The sequence below is a fragment of the Sinocyclocheilus grahami genome, unplaced genomic scaffold (genome assembly GCF_001515645.1).
Source record: "Sinocyclocheilus grahami isolate Dianchi unplaced genomic scaffold, SAMN03320097.WGS_v1.1 scaffold990.1, whole genome shotgun sequence".
NCBI lineage: Eukaryota > Metazoa > Chordata > Actinopteri > Cypriniformes > Cyprinidae > Sinocyclocheilus > Sinocyclocheilus grahami.
In genome coordinates this window covers 12,388-32,280 of record NW_015506169.1, presented here as the reverse complement: position 1 = coordinate 32,280, position 19,893 = coordinate 12,388, and the positions used below count along the sequence as shown (strand labels likewise).

At 35.3% G+C, this 19,893-nt stretch overlaps 1 protein-coding gene and 2 long non-coding RNA genes across 3 annotated transcripts; 1 reads left to right on the top strand and 2 right to left on the bottom strand.

Annotated features, from left to right (window-relative positions):
- Positions 1–2,036: 2,036 nt before the first annotated feature.
- On the bottom strand, positions 2,037–8,343 carry LOC107565228 (proteasome subunit beta type-7-like). Its single transcript, XM_016250446.1, has 8 exons — positions 8,137–8,343; positions 7,927–8,020; positions 6,076–6,173; positions 5,840–5,980; positions 5,134–5,249; positions 4,951–5,009; positions 3,725–3,876; positions 2,037–2,453 (listed from the first exon to the last, which is right to left on the bottom strand). The coding sequence occupies exons 1-8, from the start codon at positions 8,193–8,195 to the stop codon at positions 2,342–2,344; spliced, it is 831 nt and encodes a 276-aa protein (XP_016105932.1). The 5' UTR covers positions 8,196–8,343; the 3' UTR covers positions 2,037–2,341.
- LOC107565230 (uncharacterized) lies at positions 2,982–16,805 on the top strand. Its single transcript, XR_001606341.1, has 3 exons — positions 2,982–2,993; positions 9,582–9,586; positions 16,713–16,805. It is a non-coding gene; the product is annotated as an uncharacterized lncRNA (long non-coding RNA).
- Positions 11,802–14,283, bottom strand: LOC107565229 (uncharacterized). Its single transcript, XR_001606340.1, has 4 exons — positions 14,205–14,283; positions 12,984–13,164; positions 12,120–12,202; positions 11,802–12,024 (listed from the first exon to the last, which is right to left on the bottom strand). It is a non-coding gene; the product is annotated as an uncharacterized lncRNA (long non-coding RNA).
- Positions 16,806–19,893: the final 3,088 nt, after the last annotated feature.

Genomic DNA, 19,893 nt, shown 5'->3' with positions numbered 1-19,893 from the left:
TGTCATACAGATATTTTTAATATTATAAAAAAAATGTGTCTATCAATGGTGGCAATCAGTAGGCTAATTTCTAATGAAGAGACCAATTTATATGACAGATTTTAATTTAGGCTTTTATTCATATGTAAACATTGTGAGATAGCTAGTTATAATGGTAATTAAATAAAGTTTTGCTCACTCAGTGTATTTTTTATTTTACAGTTTGGTAATTTTGTTGCAGTAGCATGAGATAACTTGATTTAAAACTTTGAATTGAATTAAAAATGACAAGGAGGCTAAGCAGTTAATAATAAAATAAGAACAAATAAAGAAATTACAAATGATATCACAAATAAAAAAAATCACGATAGGCCTACAAATGAAATAAATTGCTTTTTAGTTTTTCAGGTAGGTCTAACACACAGTAGGGCTATTAAGAGATTTTTTTAATCCTAGAAAGCTATTATTATCAGAGGACACATGAGCATAACGGTTAGCAGATCAATGAATGAGAGGGCAACGTTACCAGAGTTGCCCATTTACCACACCTTGTTTCAACACAGTAGGGCTATTGCAAACACAAACAATACTGTACTACATCGATGTTTCCTGTCAGCTTGATTTTTGAGTGGACTTTGCTGTTCCGATGAGCATGAACGGTATATGAGTGGAGCACTCACATGAGCCGTGAGCGACTGAGTGGAGCACACACACGCATAGAGCGGGATAATACGCAGAGTGTCACACCACGTGAAACCTGAGCGGTGAACTAATTTTCGGTGCAGTGCGACCTGATGCAGCCCCTGAAGTGAGACACAGGAAACAGAAATACTGCAAAATAATAATAATAACGCGACTAAACGAGACGAAATAACGTTATAACATTTCATTTCGTCTCGTTTTGGTCAACGAAAATGAAGAGACATTTTAGCATAGTTTTTATTTTAGGCATCGTCACATGACCAGCATTTACGTTGCGTCTCGTCTCGTTTTCGTCACGTGATAAAGGTTCGTTGACGACGATATTTAGTCATAATTTTCGTTGACGAAAGCAACACTAATTCCTAATTGCATCTACTTCCGAAAGGCCAAATAAAGTGCTTTTGCTTTAGCACTGAAACACAGTGTCTCCCTGACATGGCTGCTTCAACACGACTGCTGTTCCTGAAACCATGCCTTCTGTCTTTGCGTGCACATTTGGGCGGCATTATGCTAATATTTCCACATAGTGATGTAGATATGTGGGGGGGTGTTAGAACGAGCTGTTTTAGGTAGGCGTGGTTGACTCTTAACTTTTATAAAGAATATCTCTTTGGATTTGAGACTTTAGTCTTTGCAACTTTACAAATCTTCTTTATGCACCAAGAGCTTGTAAAAAATTGAAATCGCATCATATGACCCCTTTAAAAGCCTTAAAATGAAGACAATCTTCTACTTATAAAGACAAAAATCCCCTGAACTAACACAATTCAATTCAATAACAATAAGAAAATGTGAAAGTACTGTAAATAAGTTAATAAATTAACAAAAATAAAGTTAATAACATTTATAAATTATTATATGACTAAATGGAGTAATTAAATGATTGAATATTATTAAATTATTATTTTTTTAAAAGAAAGAAAAAACAGATCAGAGTCACTCTCTTTTAACTCATCACACACAGGTTGCTGAGAATCTTGACTGATTTTAAGCTTCCTACTGGTAACAACTGTGACCAAAAATAAATCTCATGCTTTCACTAACTTAAAAATAATAGATATAATAACTTCTTCAATATATAAATAACTTTATAATAATTAATTCAATGGGCTTTGCAACGATTTGTATTGTAAAAAGCGCTATATAAATAAATAAATTTGAATTTAATTCACTTACAGTAGCTGGAGAAAATGGTATTAAATGGGTTAAGTGTTGTTTCAAATTGGGAATAACACAATGGGACATTTCCCATCATGTTGAAATATGTGGCTATAAAAATTTTATGAAACTATAAAACCTTTTATTGGTTAATATTCATCAATGTGAATGTGAATATTTAGCTCAGTTAGTTTAAAGAAATGTAAACTTTATTAAATGAACTGTAAAATTACACAAACATCTTTTATCTGATAGGTTAATGACAGGTGTAAGGAAATGTCTCATTCAGCATCCGACAGGTCTCTTCAATATTTTACAATGTTTGCAAAACAGTTTTGAGCAGCTCAAATGCAAATGACTGAATACAGGGGAAAGGTACAAAACATTTTCAAACCACAAAGGAAAAATACTCTTTTCGTTCCTTAATCTCAATTTTTAAACTACACACATACAGTATCCCTCATATTTTCCAATGAGTGAAGCAAAGAATGTACTTCATGTCTCATTCTGTATCCATCACTTGGACAGATTCATCCACAACATCCAGTGTTAATGGAGTCACTGTTTTTGTGAGCACAGCAGTAGTACCTGGCTTGTATCTGTACATACCCTCCCTGGATCATTGGAAGAAAGAGAGAATATTTAGTTGAGTCTTAAGATATTTTATTCAAACATATCTATATCTGTAAACTCAGAAGGTTATTATAAGACCATGGCAGTTTTGTATTGAACAACAATTTCAATTTTTGGTTATAGTGCTGGATGAGAGTTGATCAGGGGTATAATCCAGAAAGTATGAATTTTATAAGGTTATTTTTGTTATCCAGCATCTGAAAGTGCCTCCTCCTCTTGTATGCAATTAAACCTATGATGGTTGAGGGCATAGCAAGTGTCCAGCGTTCATTCAATTTTCTCATTTAAATAAGTAAAACAAAATCAACCAAGTTACAATTTTGAAGTGCACTTTTTCTCTTTGGATTTTGCAGTGAGAACACACTATTTATACAAAAATGTCACAGAATAGTGCAAAGTACACAAATAGAGTGCTGCAGGGATGATGTGTTTTTGTAGGCCAAACCCCGGAAACAAATTAGCATCTTAGCACTTCTGGTTCCATTATCTCAAAGTCAATGGGCTTTCTAAATGTGTTTTTGGTTAAATGCCTAAAAAAATGCCTTTATGTATTTTCAAATTGTATTCTATGACAAGAAATATATCAATAATACCACTTTGTGATTTTTTAAAAAGCTTTTACTTTTCTTGAAAAAGGTGGTTGTTAACAAGTGGTTACATGGGACTAGAGCTTGTCATGCACATTAAATATTACGCTGAACAGGAAAACTTTCTTTCACAGCCTCACTGTGTTTATTATCATGCTCTTGCAAACAATTACAAGTCAAAATTTCAGAGAAAATGTTTTTAAAAAACTGAAAGAGTGATGGTGACGCTCGTATGACAAAATAATTTTTTTTTGTTGGTCACAGAGCTTATTTTCTGCAGTAATCCAAAAGCCAACAGAAAAATACTATTGGGTTTTTGTAATTGGAACCAGGGTGATGCTAACTTCAGGGTTGGCCTACAAAAGTACGTCCAAAAGTTTGTTGGGTTTTGTCTGATCAGTGTGTTACCCTGTCGGCGTCTGTTGGAATTGGTCGGGGTTTGTTTTCACCCAAGTGAACATTCAATCAGCGTTTGTCAGCGTTTTGTTGGCCAACTTGTTTGTTGGTGTTTTTCAGTGTGGTGTGAATTGGCCTTCAGAAAGACCACGAGTTTGTGGTTTATGTGACGGCAATTTGACTCTGCTTTCTGAAATGCACACCCCACCCCCCAATCCCAGGACAATGTGTATATGGAAAAAATTCTGATGATAGTCTATATATCTCACCTCATTCCTTTCTGAACAGGCTGGTCATATGCTCTCAGATAATCCACAGTTTTGTCTGTGATCACACACAGGTCCACATTGCTGCCGGAACCCAGATCACAGAAGATGCCTGCGGTGATGGCATCTCTCACCAGCTGCTTTGCTTCCTCCATCTTTTCATTCCAAAGGGTTTATGTAGAAGTGGGTTTGGAAAGAACAAATATAGAACATGAGTTTTAGAAGTGGGATTAAAAAAAGCACATTCAGGACAAAAATTGGGTCAAAGAATAATTATTTGTTTTGTTTTGTTTTAATTGATTGATTGATTGAATATTTATTTATTTATATAATATATAATAGACATCGGGAATAATATACATATGTGTGTATGTAAGTATGCATATTTTTCCCCCATATATAAAGGCTTTGGGGGAAAAATATTTTAAAATATGTTTATCATAAATATACTGTAAATCAGTAGTTTTATATTGTATTCACCGTTATTCACAATTATTCAGTGGATAGTTAATTTCAAATAAAAAACACATACTTTTACTTATGTCGTTTTACTAGACTTTTATATTCTTCAGATTCAAGTTTCAAGTTCAAGATTTCAGACATAGTTGAATATATATATATATATATATATATAAAATGAATGAAATGAATAGGAAAATACCAGAACCAAGGCCACTAACAATAGAAAGCTATTACAGCTTTTTCAGTACATTCTGTCATATTCGCATTTTCATAATTCGCTTGTAGACACAAAGTGTCAGGTTACTGAATACAACTGGCTCTCATGTGCCATGTGACTGGACACGCTGTGGCAAGTTTACATATATAGTGCAAATGCGTTTTTAAAGCCACAGTATGGCCGAGGGGAAGATATCAGCGAATAACAAATAGTCTGTTCCTTACACAAAGCTGACTTCAATACTGCACACAGGTCATATGGATTACATTTTAGGATACTTTATGGTGATTTTTTGTCATTTTTTAGCTTAAATGGCTCCACTGTCATTATATGCAATCATTGTGAACATTATTCAAAATCTCTTTTTCCGTGTTCCATGCAGAACAATTAAAACATGCTTAGAAATCAATTTTAAAATACATAGAATGTTTTTATATTTTTTCAATATTTTTTAATGTGATATCAGTCCACATATCCCCTTGATTACAACTACAATAACAACAAATATGCAATACCATGTGTGCAAATATTAATAAGAATGTTGTCTGACCTCCATGTTTGGCTTGTAACGATCCTCAAATACAGAAATGGCAGAAGCTGCTCCAGACCCTGAAATATATGTTTTTGCTCAATAAGGGCAGGTGGTGAAAACAGTGTTTTTTTATTTTAAAGATGAGCATTTTGCTAGATTGATTTCGTTCAAGGAAAGGAGGTAAGGAAAAAGCAACTGTACCCATGGTAAGAAAAGGCAGCTTATCATAGGAACCATGAGGGTAGATGCTAAAGAGCTGTGGGCCGTTAACATCCACACCTCCCACAATTAGAGAAGAACCAATGTGCCCCTGATACCTACAACAATGGGAAACAATCAGTCCTAGTCCTAAAACTATTCTGAAGTAGTCCTTCAAGATAAACAAATATGTGACCCTGGACCACAAAACCAGTCATAATGGTAATTTTTTTTAAACTGAGATTTGTACATTAAATGAAAGCTGAATAAATAAGCTTTCCATTTGATGCATAGGATAATATTTGGCCAAGATACAACTATTTGAAAATCTGGAATCTGAGGGTGCAAAAAAATCTAAATATTGAGAAAATTGCATTTAAAGTTGCCCAAATGAAGTTCTTAGTAATGCATATTACTAATCAAAAATTAAGTTTTGATATATTTACAGTAGGAAATGTACAAAATATCTTCATGGAACACGATCTTTACTTAATATCCTAATGATTTTTGCCATAAAAGAAACTTCAATAATTTTGTCCCATACAATGTATTGTTGGCTATTGCTACAAATATACCTGTGCTACATATGACTGGTTTTGTGGTCCAGGGTCACATATTATCAGTTAACTAGAAAGCAATAATTTAAAGACAGAATGATGTATCAATCATCCAATCAAAAGAACTGAACTATATGGCAAACCTCCTTCACCTAAACAGCATCTGTTTGAGCTGTCGGGTCACCATGGCGACAAGAGGAGGCCGCCCTGTGCTGAGTGAGTGCAGTTCCACGTTTGATGACATCATCTGAGTAGTGACCTCAGCATCTGCCGCAACACCTGCACCGCAGCAACTTTAGTGGAGAGAGGAAACAATAACAGGCAATGTAAAGAAAGGTTTAGACAGAGACTTGAACTCTAATGATGAGCAACCAAGGAACTGACTTACTAGATTTTGGGAGCTATGTAATGGATTTTCATGCAGTTTTTATCAGCTACGACCATATCATCCGTGGCTCTGGTGTCTGCACCTAAAATAACTCCATCCTATAAAAGAAAATACATTTTATTTTTTATTTCTTTCAATCAAATATTACACACCATTGAATTAATTTAATATTGCAGTGTTTATTTACAATCAATCGATAGCATAAACTTCATATATAGTTAATTTTTTCCCCCTCACTTTATTTTGATTTTCTCCACCTCAGCAGGTTACACCATAAAATTACAAATATAGAATGACTGAAGAATGATAGAATGATTGATGACATGTGTATGTACTTAGGTTTAGTTAAATATTTAATCGGTGCTTGGTAACATTTTAGAATAATGGTCCGTTGTTAACAAGTAACTATGCAGGAAGTAATAGGTAGTACTACATTAACACTTAACTTAATACTATTAACTAATAGAGAAGCAAGATTAACTAAGCAGTAAGTAGAAGCACATTTAGGACAAAGGTAGTTCCTTATTAGATATTTGATCATTATTTAATAAAAATATCCTCATTGAGAACTACTTGTGAACTATGACCAATTAATAAAAAATAACCAATTAATTACTAATCACAACAGTAATGTCTTAAAAGTGAACAATTGGGTTCTTCGTGGTAATTTGTGGTAACTAATTTATTAATTTGATATCCCCCAAATAAGTCGGCTACATTTTAAAATTGTGACTACTACTCTTACCAAAGGATGGATGTTCAAACTTAAACATAGAATAATAATAAAAATGAAAATTCACTTAAAAATGTTAATAATTAAGAAGTGATGCTGACAAGCTCATGATTGAATTAGTTCACAATTATGATCTCTGCTTCGTGTCAGTTCAGTATCAATGTATCCCACTCCAAAAGACCTACTGGTAAAATATCACTAGTGCTTCACACAAATGTATGACTGTACAGTATGTCAGATATAAAATATGTTAAATAACTTATTAATTTACTTGTGAGTAATTACTGAGGTGTTAACATGTTTTTCACTTTAAAATAATGGTCCATATCACTAGTAGTTCCTTAGTAGCACTTTAGCTTTAAAGTGAAAAATACATTAGCCTCTCACTAATTACTCAAGCGTTACCTTGTCAGCCTGCAGGAACTACTAGTGATATGGACTATTATTTTAAAGTGAAAAACATGTTAACACCTCAGTAATTACTCACAAGTAAATTAATAAGTTATTTAACATATTTTATATCTGACACATACATTTGTGTGAGGCACTAGTGATATTTTACCAGTAGGTCTTTTGGAGTGGGATACATTGATACTGAACTGACACAAACTAGAGCTCATAATTGTGAACTAATTCAATCACTTCCTAATTATTAACATTTTTAAATGAATTATTTTTATTATTATTTTATGTTTTTGTTTTAAATAAACAGAGAACATACATCCTTTGGTAAGAGTAGTAGTCACAATTTCAACCTGTAGCCGACTTATTTGGGGGATATCATATTCATAAATTAGTTTCCACAAAGAACCCAATTGTTCACTTTCAAGACGTTACTGTTGTGATTAGTAATTAATTGGTTATTCTTTATTAACTGGTCATAGTTCGCAAGTAGTTCTCAATGAGGATATATTTTTTAGTAATGATCAAATATCTAATAAGTAACTACCTTTGTCCTAAATTTGCTACAACTTACTGCTTAGTTAGTCTTGCTTCTCTATTAGTTAATAGTATTAAGTTAAGTGTTAATGTAGTACTACCTATTACTTCCTGCATAGTTACTTGTTAACAACGGACCATTATTCTAAAGTGTTACCCGGTGCTTTGATAAAACAGACTTTAAATATTAGGCCGGCGATGGTGGTGCCCGTCTTCCTGGCGTTTGGAGCACTGTAACCTTTCTCTGACAAGTTTGCTTCAAGAACAGCATTTCTGTGAAAGCATATCATCACAAACATAACAGCAAGAATATTAGTAGGCTACTTAGCAATCATTGTAAATTGTTTTTTATGTCTTGATCACGTTGTCATTACCTAACGATGTCTCACCTGCGTGTGTTCTCAAAAGAGAATCCTCCGGTCGGCGTCTTTGTCGATATGTTTAGCATCTTTCACCTGCACACTGTATGATATCTAATGTTATAGCTCTAACAATCAGTCTACTCTCAGTCTGAACGTTTACTCTCCACGCTTTACACAAAGAGTCGGTGCGTCAGCGCTTTTAACGCCCAAAACTGCAGAAGTTCCTTCTTTCACTTTCACTTCTGACACATGATCGCTTCTCGGGTCATTCAGTCGAACGAATCGGTTTCTGGACGGTTAAGGGTTGTTTGTTAGTGTGTGAAACTAGGTCTAATTTATTATACGCTTTGAAAGTGTTTTTTTTTGGTATGTAAAAAAAGTGTAATTTGACTAAATTAACCTGTGGTTACACCAATAAAAGCTATATATATATAGTTATAGTTATTAGTCACAGCTAATAAAAGTAAATGAATAAAAGTATGAATAATTACATCACAATAGTGGCCACTTGGACTTTTGAAAAAAAAACAGTTTCTAAAATGTTTGTATTAAAGTAAAAATGGAAGATAAATATGCCTTTCATATGGAATTAAATAGCAAGCACTTTGAGTGTGTTGTTCATCATGTTTATTTTCATATTCAGCAACAGAATGGAAATTATATCATGTTTATCAGCAGCACATGAGCGAGAATAACGCGATATCCGGCCTCGATCACGTATCTGTTCCACTTCGAGAGGTCAGAACTGTCCGTTTTGACTGCGTTTATTTCACTCCTCCCCTCACTGCAGCCGCCTACTCTCGCCTTCATTTCAGGCAAGGTGCATCTCAAACAAGCCTACCCTAAGTATATTTATGCCACCTATTGTACTGGACTGTAGGCCAGAGCTTTGTATATTTGTTGTAATTTTGTATTTTAGTTTTAGTGTAATTCTTTCTTTTAACTTTGTCCTTTGTTATTAATAACTAAGCAACAAATTACGGGCTCTCCTTCTACTGCACAATCATACATGTCTGATAGATGCTTTCTTAATAAATGCATTCTTTTATTTAATCCAATGCGTCCTAATCTCATCCTACTTTTTGCTCTTTGGAGTTTCTTCCTGCTAATTCCATTTTCCCACTTGTTTTATTTTATGTCCTTTATCCCATTCCTTTTTCCAGGCTTTCATGGTACTAATCAGTATTATTTATTTATTTTCTGCTTTACTAATAGATACCTCCATAACACTGTCCTGTTTCAAAGATTGTTTCGGGAACAAATCTGGCCAATTGCGGCTAAGTGTCGGCTCACCAAGTAAGCCGTACAAGGCTGTATTATACTGGCAGCAGCTCACCAAGTATTCATTGCCGAATTTGGCTATAGGCATTGGATGTGTGGATCTGTGGTTGAGAAATGGCACATTTAGCCACATTCGACCATAAGTGTTGGCCCCATTTTGGGTGAGATATTGCCATACAGACCTGGATCAGATTAGGTTGAGTATTGAGGAGTGGACAGATCAGGGCCTGGGAGAATTGCATTGGGAGTTTCTTTGGAGACACTAAGTTCCAATCATAAGAAACTATCATAAGGGTTGTAGGTGAGTCACAGATCTTGTGATTGCTCTTCTCATCTGGGCAGCTGTTGATTCTCCTGCAGACTGTTCCTTGGGCATGGACATTGCAGAGCACTGATACAGACTTCTACACATGATTCAGTGTCATGGTCGCCGTAATTTTGCCAAGTAAGACATGTTCCTGGATTAACATCTTTTGTTGATCCTGGATCAACATTACTGTCCAAAAATACAGACTTAACCCAATCCCCACCCCTAAACATAACTTTGCCCATAATTTATTCCTAAAATCAGAGGGAAATGATAGCTGATTAACAAGGATGTAGAAGCACCTAATCCTGGTTGTAAGCCTAAAACTGACATTTCCTGAAAAGTTATCTCTCAATTCTGATTGGTTGATTGGAATGATGTTCCAGGATCAACAAGGATGTTGATCTAGGAACATGTTCTACTTGGTCAAATCACGCTCACCCGGTGTCATAATTTAACAGATAGAAACTAATGGTGCTATAAAACCCTAAGAAGAATTATAGACTGAACTACAGGTGCATCTCAATAAATTAGAATGTTGTGGAAAAGTTCATTTATTTCAGTAATTCAACTCAAATTGTGAAACTCGTGTATTAAATAAATTCTATTCACACAGACTGAAGTAGTTTAAGTCTTTGGTTCTTTTAATTGTGATGATTTTGGCTCACATTTAACAAAAACCCACCAATTCACTATCTCAACAAATTAGAATACTTGTAACAGTTCTGTAGCTTTGCAGGTAGGTTTCTTGAAGCGTCTTGGAGACACAGTTCTTCTGGATTGAGTCTGTCTCAGTTTCTTCTGTTTCTTCATGTCACTCCAGACAGACTGATGATGATCAGATCAGATCTCTGTGTGGAGCAAACAAGAATCTCACTGGATTTATTACCAATTAATGGCAAAATGAATGTTTGGAAATGTAAACTGATATATCCTACTGAATTTTTCTTTGCCACTGATGAGTTGTTCACAATAACATGTAGAACACATAAATTAACATTTTGAGTTCATGTTGACTTTTCACTTTCATGTTGTACCTTTTTTAGCTGGAGGTTTGTCAAAAGCAGAACTGCTGGAATATGATGAGAACACTGGACCCCTGTCATCATCGCTGTCTGACTTCACAGCTGATGAACAAACCCACATTATTAACACATGTACTCATATGTTTACTGTAGTTGCTTGTTGGCAGAGACATGATAAACCACCACTGGACACATACCGTCATCGCTGCTCTTGTCAGCAAAGGTAGCTTTAGATGACAACACCGTCTCTGGATCCTTCTTCTTCGCTGGTGAAGTGGACCTGAACATGGATTCATTAAAACTGAAATGAGCTGCATTCGTATTTAATTGTCACCTTCAGCATAAGAGTAAATGCATACTACATAGTTTCTAAATGGGTGGATCTATCAAAACCTATCAAAAACACACAATTTTCATTATTCTCAAATTCCTGTTATCCAGGTTATCATTATTGTAAAATTACATTTGTTCTTCAAATTATATTAAAACAATTACTAATATTAATACGATTATATTTTTATTTAAATCAATATCAGTTTACATTTCCAAACATTAATTTTGTCATTAATTGTAATAATCCAGTGAGATTCTAGTTTGCTCCACACAGAGACCTGATCTGATCATCATCAGTCTGTTTGGAGTGACATAAAGAAACAGAAGAAACTGAGACAGACTCAATCCAGAAGAACTGTGTCTCCAAGACACTTCAAGAAACCTACCTGCAAAGCTCCCTAAAAACGATGCACATGTGCACATAAAGCTGCTTTAAACACATAGGATGCTCACACCAAATGTTGATTTAATTTAGTTAATAGAAGTTAATTGATAAAGAAAATCTATTTTTGACAGCATCCTCATTTTACAGCATTTTTACACAAGTGCCTAAAACTTTGAACAGTTCTGTAGCTTTGCAGGTAGGTTTCTTGAAGCGTCTTGGAGACACAGTTCTTCTGGATTGAGTCTGTCTCAGTTTCTTCTGTTTCTTCATGTCACTCCAGACAGACTGATGATGATCAGATCAGATCTCTGTGTGGAGCAAACAAGAATCTCACTGGATTTATTACCAATTAATGGCAAAATGAATGTTTGGAAATGTAAACTGATATATCCTACTGAATTTTTCTTTGCCACTGATGAGTTGTTCACAATAACATGTAGAACACATAAATTAACATTTTGAGTTCATGTTGACTTTTCACTTTCATGTTGTACCTTTTTTAGCTGGAGGTTTGTCAAAAGCAGAACTGCTGGAATATGATGAGAACACTGGACCCCTGTCATCATCGCTGTCTGACTTCACATCTGATGAACAAACCCACATTATTAACACATGTACTCATATGTTTACTGTAGTTGCTTGTTGGCAGAGACATGATAAACCACCACTGGACACATACCGTCATCGCTGCTCTTGTCAGCAAAGGTAGCTTTAGATGACAACACCGTCTCTGGATCCTTCTTCTTCGCTGGTGAAGTGGACCTGAACATGAATTCATTAAAACTGAAATGAGCTGCATTCGTATTTAATTGTCACCTTCAGCATAAGAGTAAATGCATACTACATAGTTTCTAAATGGGTGGATCTATCAAAACCTATCAAAAACACACAATTTTCATTATTCTCAAATTCCTGTTATCCAGGTTATCATTATTGTAAAATTACATTTGTTCTTCAAATTATATTAAAACAATTACTAATATTAATACGATTATATTTTTATTTAAATCAGCATAAAGGTAGACCAACTTATAAATGGGTAAAACTTTATTTTAAGGTGTCCTTGGTACACGTAACATGTACTTACTATTATAATAATAATAAATTATGCATAATTACATGCAAGTAACCCTAAGCCAAACCCTAACCATATAGTAAGTACATGTAGTTAATGAATATTACTCAGTACTTAAATGTATAATTACACTGTAACAAGAACACCTTAAAATAAAGTGTTACCTATAAATGCATAGTAAAATTTTACATTTAAATAGTAAAAGTAAACAATCTGTATTGTATAAAGCACTATAGAATTTTGACTTAATGAGTTGAATTTTTACAGTACAGATTTTTATGAAGTATTTATATTGCATTACAGTAAAAATAAATGTGTTTGCTTGTCATTAAACTAATGTCACAATGCAAAGCTCTTAATGGTCTTATTTTGTTTACTCAAAAAAATGCAATTTCTGAAATATGAACCTAAAATGTTTGTGACAGGCTTTGAGAGATTCACCCAAACGTGAATATATATACAACATACAAATTAGTAAATGTTGTTATTGGAGGGGAAATGTCATCGTCATCATCTTCATCGTCGTTGTGTTGCTCTGTGTCTTTACTGGAGCGAACAGGTGACGCTGAAGCATCATTCTCCTGTTCTTCATCACCGTCCTCCTCTTCCTCCTCCTCAGAGAAGTCAAACGTGTACTTGGCCTTCACAGCTGTGAAACAACACAACACATTTCAGGTTATACATTTGTGAAGCGTCATTTTAACACGATATGAGTACATTACTTTTGTTGCAAAATACTCAATCTAAAAATTAGTAACAAAATCACATATACACTACCCCCTCTGCACTATTTTCAAAAACTCAATCTTTCAGGAGCTGGTCAATTACTTCTTGCATAGATGTTGAATGGGTCATTCCATGTCAAATCAACCAAATTTCAGAAACTTCCCTGGCTCATTGTTTTTTGAATTTGCTAATATTTTTTCCCGAAGAAAGATAAACATGAAAGCCAAAATATTAAATGCTATGGATGAATATTTACTGAGTAATACATTATTTTGTAGAGGGTGGTCAAAATGGCCATTTTCACCTGAGATTTAGAGCCAAATTTCAGGGGGTTAAAATGACTTCAGAAAGATTGCAGTATCATAATGTTACATTTACACAGAAATTGGTTGGTCTGTTAGTAAAATATGTTGACTTTAGTTGTCTTCGTTGCATTATGTGCAACCATGGGTTCAATTAAAAAATTGGGAAACAGCACTTTTCAAGTTTTTTTCTCCAAAGTTTGTATGCCCATAACTCAAGAAGTATTCATGTATTAATTAGTCTTAATGCCCTTTTAGACTTTTTAGGGTCTTAACAGACATTCCTTTTGGCATCTTCATTTTTAAGGCCCTATATGATTCAGAGATATTGGGATCTCAATACGGCTCCAGGAGTAAATCGTGTAATTAAACGCATTTTCAATGGTCAGAAACCAAATGTGGGTCTGAAGAACAAATAATGTTGATACTAGAGATGTATCTGGTTGAGTTGCCACGAAATGACCCAAATATGTTTTTTCCATCACCCTTCATGTGTACATAACAGTCCAGCCCACTGATAGCCATGCAAATATATATATGGTGAAATAAAACTAATTCTGTATCGGCCTACTGTTGCATGACATGAACCGTCATATCACCAAACCTGATTTAAATGACGAAAACATTAGCAGTACAGAAGTGTTGATGGAAGCACACACACCTGAGGCTCTCCTGTATGAGGTGTCTCTGGGAATAACAGGTTCATTTTCATCCAGCTCATTGTCGGACCGATCATTATCAACTTCATCATCCTCTGACCACGGATTCCTCTTCTTCACTTTCTTAGCTGGACCTTTAGGAGCTGCTGGCTTCCTTTGTCTTGGATCACCTGAAATAAAAATATTAAAAACATAAGCCGCATCTGAAAGTAAACTGAAGTTAAACAGAGTGCCAGTATTTATTGTTACCAGGTTCCTTCTTCTCTCTCTTCACCCGAGGAGCTTTGGGTTTGGCTCCTGGATTGGGAAGGCCGGATGGAGAAATGAGGGAAATCTCTCCTTCATTGGAGCCAGCTTCATGTCTACCTCAACCTGACACAAACACACATCTTTAGACATGCACAGACACACTACCAGACTTTTATTAGCTGTGCTTCAGCCTATTTAGGTAATTGATATCCTCATCAAACTCCAGCTTCATGTCTACCTCAACCTGACACAAACACACATCTTTAGACATGCACAGACACACTACCAGACTTTTATTAGCTGTGCTTCAGCCTATTTAGGTAATTGATATAGGGCTCCAGACTATTACATAAACTGATAACAATCGCAATATTACTATTGTTTATCACAAATAAGTGCTGTTATTATTAATAATACGCAATTTGCCTCACTTTAGTTTATTTGACAGTAAAGCACAGAGTGAGTGTAAGTTGGGGTGCTGATGTAACTTTAATTACATTAACAACATCAATGTCTGTAAGTGTAAAAAAACTCATTGTTCTGCACCAGCTGGACGGTTATAAGACTAGGCTGCATGTAAAATGCACCTTAAGTCCTGCATAGAATTAATACCTGTTGCACCAAATAGGTGTAGTGCTAAGTTAAGGCAGATGTGAAGTGTAATGAACTGTAATATTTATTGTCGATTCGTGCAGGATAAGTGATATAAAGCTGCACACTAGGGCTGTCAAAATTTTTTTTTGAATTTCGAATATTCGTTGAATTTAAAATAAAAATCCAAATTTTTAGGCGTGCGTTAAGGAGGCAGTCTTATCAGTGGCGCACGAGATGCGATGACGATGTAAATGTCACTGCATTATAATGTATTTGTTAGCCTATCCAGTTAAAGCCACTAGATGCATTGTTAATTACAAATACTGCGGGAAAAGAGAAGATCAATGCGGAAAAGATGTTGTTTACATCAAAACTGAAACCAAGCCGTTCACACAGAACACGTTTCACGCATTTTCTAGAGGGACATCTTTCACCATTGCACTCGCGTCTGGCACAAGAGAATGCATGCGGTTGCATGGTTTCTAGCCATGTAAAATTAATGCAAGTTCAACTTTGAAAAAAACATATCTCGAGACTTTATGGCGGGGTTTTTTCCCCATCCCACTGCAACTCGTTTTTTTAAATGAAAAATGTACTCTGTGTGATTGGCTTTTGGCCCTTTGTATTAAACTATGCATACATACATGATGCTGTTTTTTTATAGTTGTTTAAGCAACTTAATTAATTATAATTGGTTTATAAACATTATTTTAAACATTATGCACTTTTTTTCACAGATAGTCATGTTATCTTATGCTTTGAAGAAACGTGTATAATATTTTGCTTGATGCGCCCTCTTTGTAGCCTCAGCAGAGAAGCCAAAAGCTTTTCTTCACCCTAACTGAAATTATGCATTTTAAATTTGAATATAACTTAGTTTTTCAGCCATTTTGACAGCCCTAATGCACACTGCCAACAGAGGTAACTGACATAACACATAATTTATTTCTGTATGTAATTATGCAGGGAATGTTAAATATGTCTGAAATTATTAGCAAAAATTGCATACCACACACCATCTTGTTCAGAGGGACAGTATAAATGCTTGGAAATAATATTGCACGTCTTTAAGTCAATTTACAGCCAGCAATATGTTTCTGAAGAAGTTGTGAATCCTCTTCGTACTCTTGGAGAATTTGAGAAATAATAATTAAAGGGCTGCAGGCTGGACAGCACAAATTCTTTGGTTTTTTATTAGCATGACAGTTTGCCTAGGAATTAAGTGTAATTTGTATATATATTGTTTAATTAAAAATTAATTTAACTAACGTTTAAGCCATGACATTAACTTTGAAATATATGTTGTTAATCAAACCACTGCTGAATTATTTAAATTAATTTACTATCCTAATTAAAACAATATTTTGTAATTACATAACCACAGTGAATAACAGTACAAGGTAAATTAAGTATGCGCACCGCTTAAAAACAAAACATAAATCTGTATTCAGATTTCAGAATGAGCACTTTGACATTTGAAGGACATGTAGCTCGCTCACACTTTTCATAAGTTGGGGAAAGTCCTGACTTAAATAAAGTATTTACATGCTTAGGACGTTTGCATTGTAGGAATGTACAGATAGACTCGATGACTCGTAATGTTTACTCACTGAAATCAGATGGTGTGGTGGCTTCACTTGTTATGATGTCATTAGTAGTAAATGTAGGTTTGTAACCAATGTTCCCTTTAATTTTGTTTCTTCCTGAGCAAAACTTTTCTATGTTGGGCGGACATTTCGTCCACCTGAGAAAAACATTTTTATACCAGACCCGTACAGAGCACACACAAAAAAGTGTACAACTTTTAACTTTAATGTGCTATTTATTAGTGCTGAGTTCGATACATCGATACGACGATGTACCGTCAGAGATTTGATGATACGAGTATCGATGCAGCTGTCCCTGTATCGATATTGTGGCACGTTCGCTGCAGTGGACTGCGCTTAATTTGAATACAAGAACACAGTTTAAAACGGAGTAGAAAAGTGCAAGGTTTCTAAAAAATAATGAATAGAGCATAATATATAGGCTACAACAAGGTTTAATCTGGCCGCAGACACAGTCCCTTTCCCCACAGAGGAACATAACCGGGGTTGGCTGATATAAAGAGACGTAATCTTCGAAACAGAGCTTCCCACTTGTGCAATATGGAAATATCTGCTAAGTGTGCTACTTATTTTTGTCAACCTGGCAACCCTGTGCACACGCTCTCTCCACTGTGGAAACAACGGTTAGCTTGCAGTTTAGCGATTTCGACTTTAATATTCTATTCTCAGAAAAGTGTAATTCTGTAATAGAGAGAGAGAGAGAGAGAGTAATGGAGGTAAGGCTGCTTTGATTATTTATAGAGGTTCTCTCTTGAGCTGATTGGATAGATGGTGTAATTACTGATGATGAACTGGCCGTGTTAATTATCTGTGCGCGCTCCTCCCGAAACTTGTTAATAAAACATCACATAGTTAGAATTTGCACAATAGTATGCAGTGTTTAATAAACAGCTGTTTTACTAAATTCTGCTGAGGTGAAATTCAGTGCAGTATCGTATCGTGACTTTGCTGGTGATACACAGCCCTACTATTTATATTTAATTTGACCCTTGATGTAACTAAATGATGCACATTTTAGGTTACCTGAGAAAACATTTATTTACAGTGCTGTTACAACAATAACATTCTATTAAAAATATTGCAGAATAACACAATTCTTTATAATATAATATAATATAATATAATATGAAACATTCTTATGAATTCCTTTTGAGGTCAATTATTTGAAGCCACTCTTCTTTAAAACATGATGTTTTATTTCGTCACTGCATTTGCGTTGGCTCTCGTGTTGAGCTATTTCGTCTGCAACCATTAAAGTATTCGGTTTCTATAGCGACTCAATTGGCGCACATTCTACTTCTATGAAACCTGTAAACCACATTCATCGGTTCTAACTCTACAGGTGCATCTCAATAAATTAGAACGTCATGGAAAAGTTAATTTATGTACGAAATTTAAAATGTATTTAAAACTCGTGTAAATAAATTCAATGTAGTTTAAGTCTTTGGTTCTTTTAATTGTGATGATTTTGGCTCACATTTAACAAAAACCCACCAATTCCGCAGCCTTATGAGGATTGTCAAGCAAAATCGATTCAAGAATTTGAGTGAACTTCACAAGGAATGGACTGAGGCTGGGGTCAAGGCATCAAGAGCCACCACACACAGACGTGTCAAGGAATTTGGCTACAGTTGTCGTATTCCTCTTGTTAAGCCACTCCTGAACCACAGAAAATGTCAGAGGCATCTTACCTGGGCTAAGGAGAAGAAGAACTGGACTGTTGCCAAAGTCCTCTTTTCAGATGAGAGCAAGTTTTGTATTTCATTTGGAAACCAAGGTCCTAGAGTCTGGAGGAAGGGTGGAGAAGCTCATAGCCAAAGTTGCTTAAAGTCCAGTGTTAAGTTTCCACAGTCTGTGATGATTTGGGGGGCAATGTCATCTGCTGGTGTTGGTCCATTGTGTTTTTTGAAAACCGTTTACCAAGAAATTTTTTGCAATGAAGATCAAGTGTGCATACAACAAAAACACAGCAATAATCTCTAATAAACCGTTGTACATAGAATCACTGTTTAGTGATAATACAGCACTTACAGACATATATTTCCAAGGTTTCAACGCTTAAATCCTCCACCAAAAAAAACTGCATGTACATTGCTCTCGAGTGCGTACACTGAGAGAAACCGAAAGTAAACTGAACTGTATGCATATATATAATGCAGTACCTTAAATGTCTGCATATATATAATGCAGTACCTTAAATGACCATAACTCGCCGTGTAGTCCACCTGCTTTGGCTAGGGCATCCGTTTGGTCGTTGAGGTCCTTGTCTGGACCAGGATGCTTTGAGTGTCCTTTCACTTTCTTCCAGTAGACAATCATATCATGTTCACTTGTGGTGTCGTCGCATGCCTGGAACAGGTGTTGGTGTTTAATTGGTTTGTTGTTTGCTGTCTTGAAACCATTTTGCTTCCAGCCTGGAAGATGGTATGTGAAGCCAATGTAGCGTCTGGACCACTCAAACACACAATATATATTTTGTTAGCTAGATTTAACAAATACTCTGTAACACCCCAGGAAGCCGACCAGGCCCCTGGTTCCATGGCAACCCTGACACCCAATACATTTACGACCTCCTGGAATTTAGGTGAAGAAAATCACTTCCTTGCCCATAAGGAAAATCCACAAGGGAAGGACTTTTCTTTGCTAATTAATTAATAGGAAAACCTTTCTTTGAATGAACACACATGATCCTTCAGGTCATTGGGTATATTATTGTCATCGTGTATTTTGTCTTTGAAATTGTATACTGTTATGCAGGCTTATAATCGAAACACACTCCTGTCAGCTTACATATATATAACCCTACCATGTTTAGTATCTATGAATTCGTATTCGGATGATCTATTTGAAAGTGTATATTGTATGTTTACACCTACGCAACATATTAGTGTTCTAGTCCAAGTTTCATATGCAAATTACCATGCTTTCAAACTAAGGGCCATAAAAACGCCCCAGTATCTCAGAACTCCCACTTGAGATTCCGGACTTCCTTATTGGACAAGCCCATCTTGAGAGGCGTGAAATTTGCAGGCTTTAAAGGTTTGTTTGTTTGTATTCTGAGAGGATGTGAGAAAAACGCACCCGGAAACCCTAAGCTTGTGCCAGGCTTCGGCCTCGACCTTTCCATTTCACCAAGATTCTCTGACTCAAACTGGTTCTTACTCATCAACCAACCAAGATCTTGGGCCTTAAGATCTCAGGAATCTCTTTCAGACAGACAAGACTTGCAAGTATCAAACTT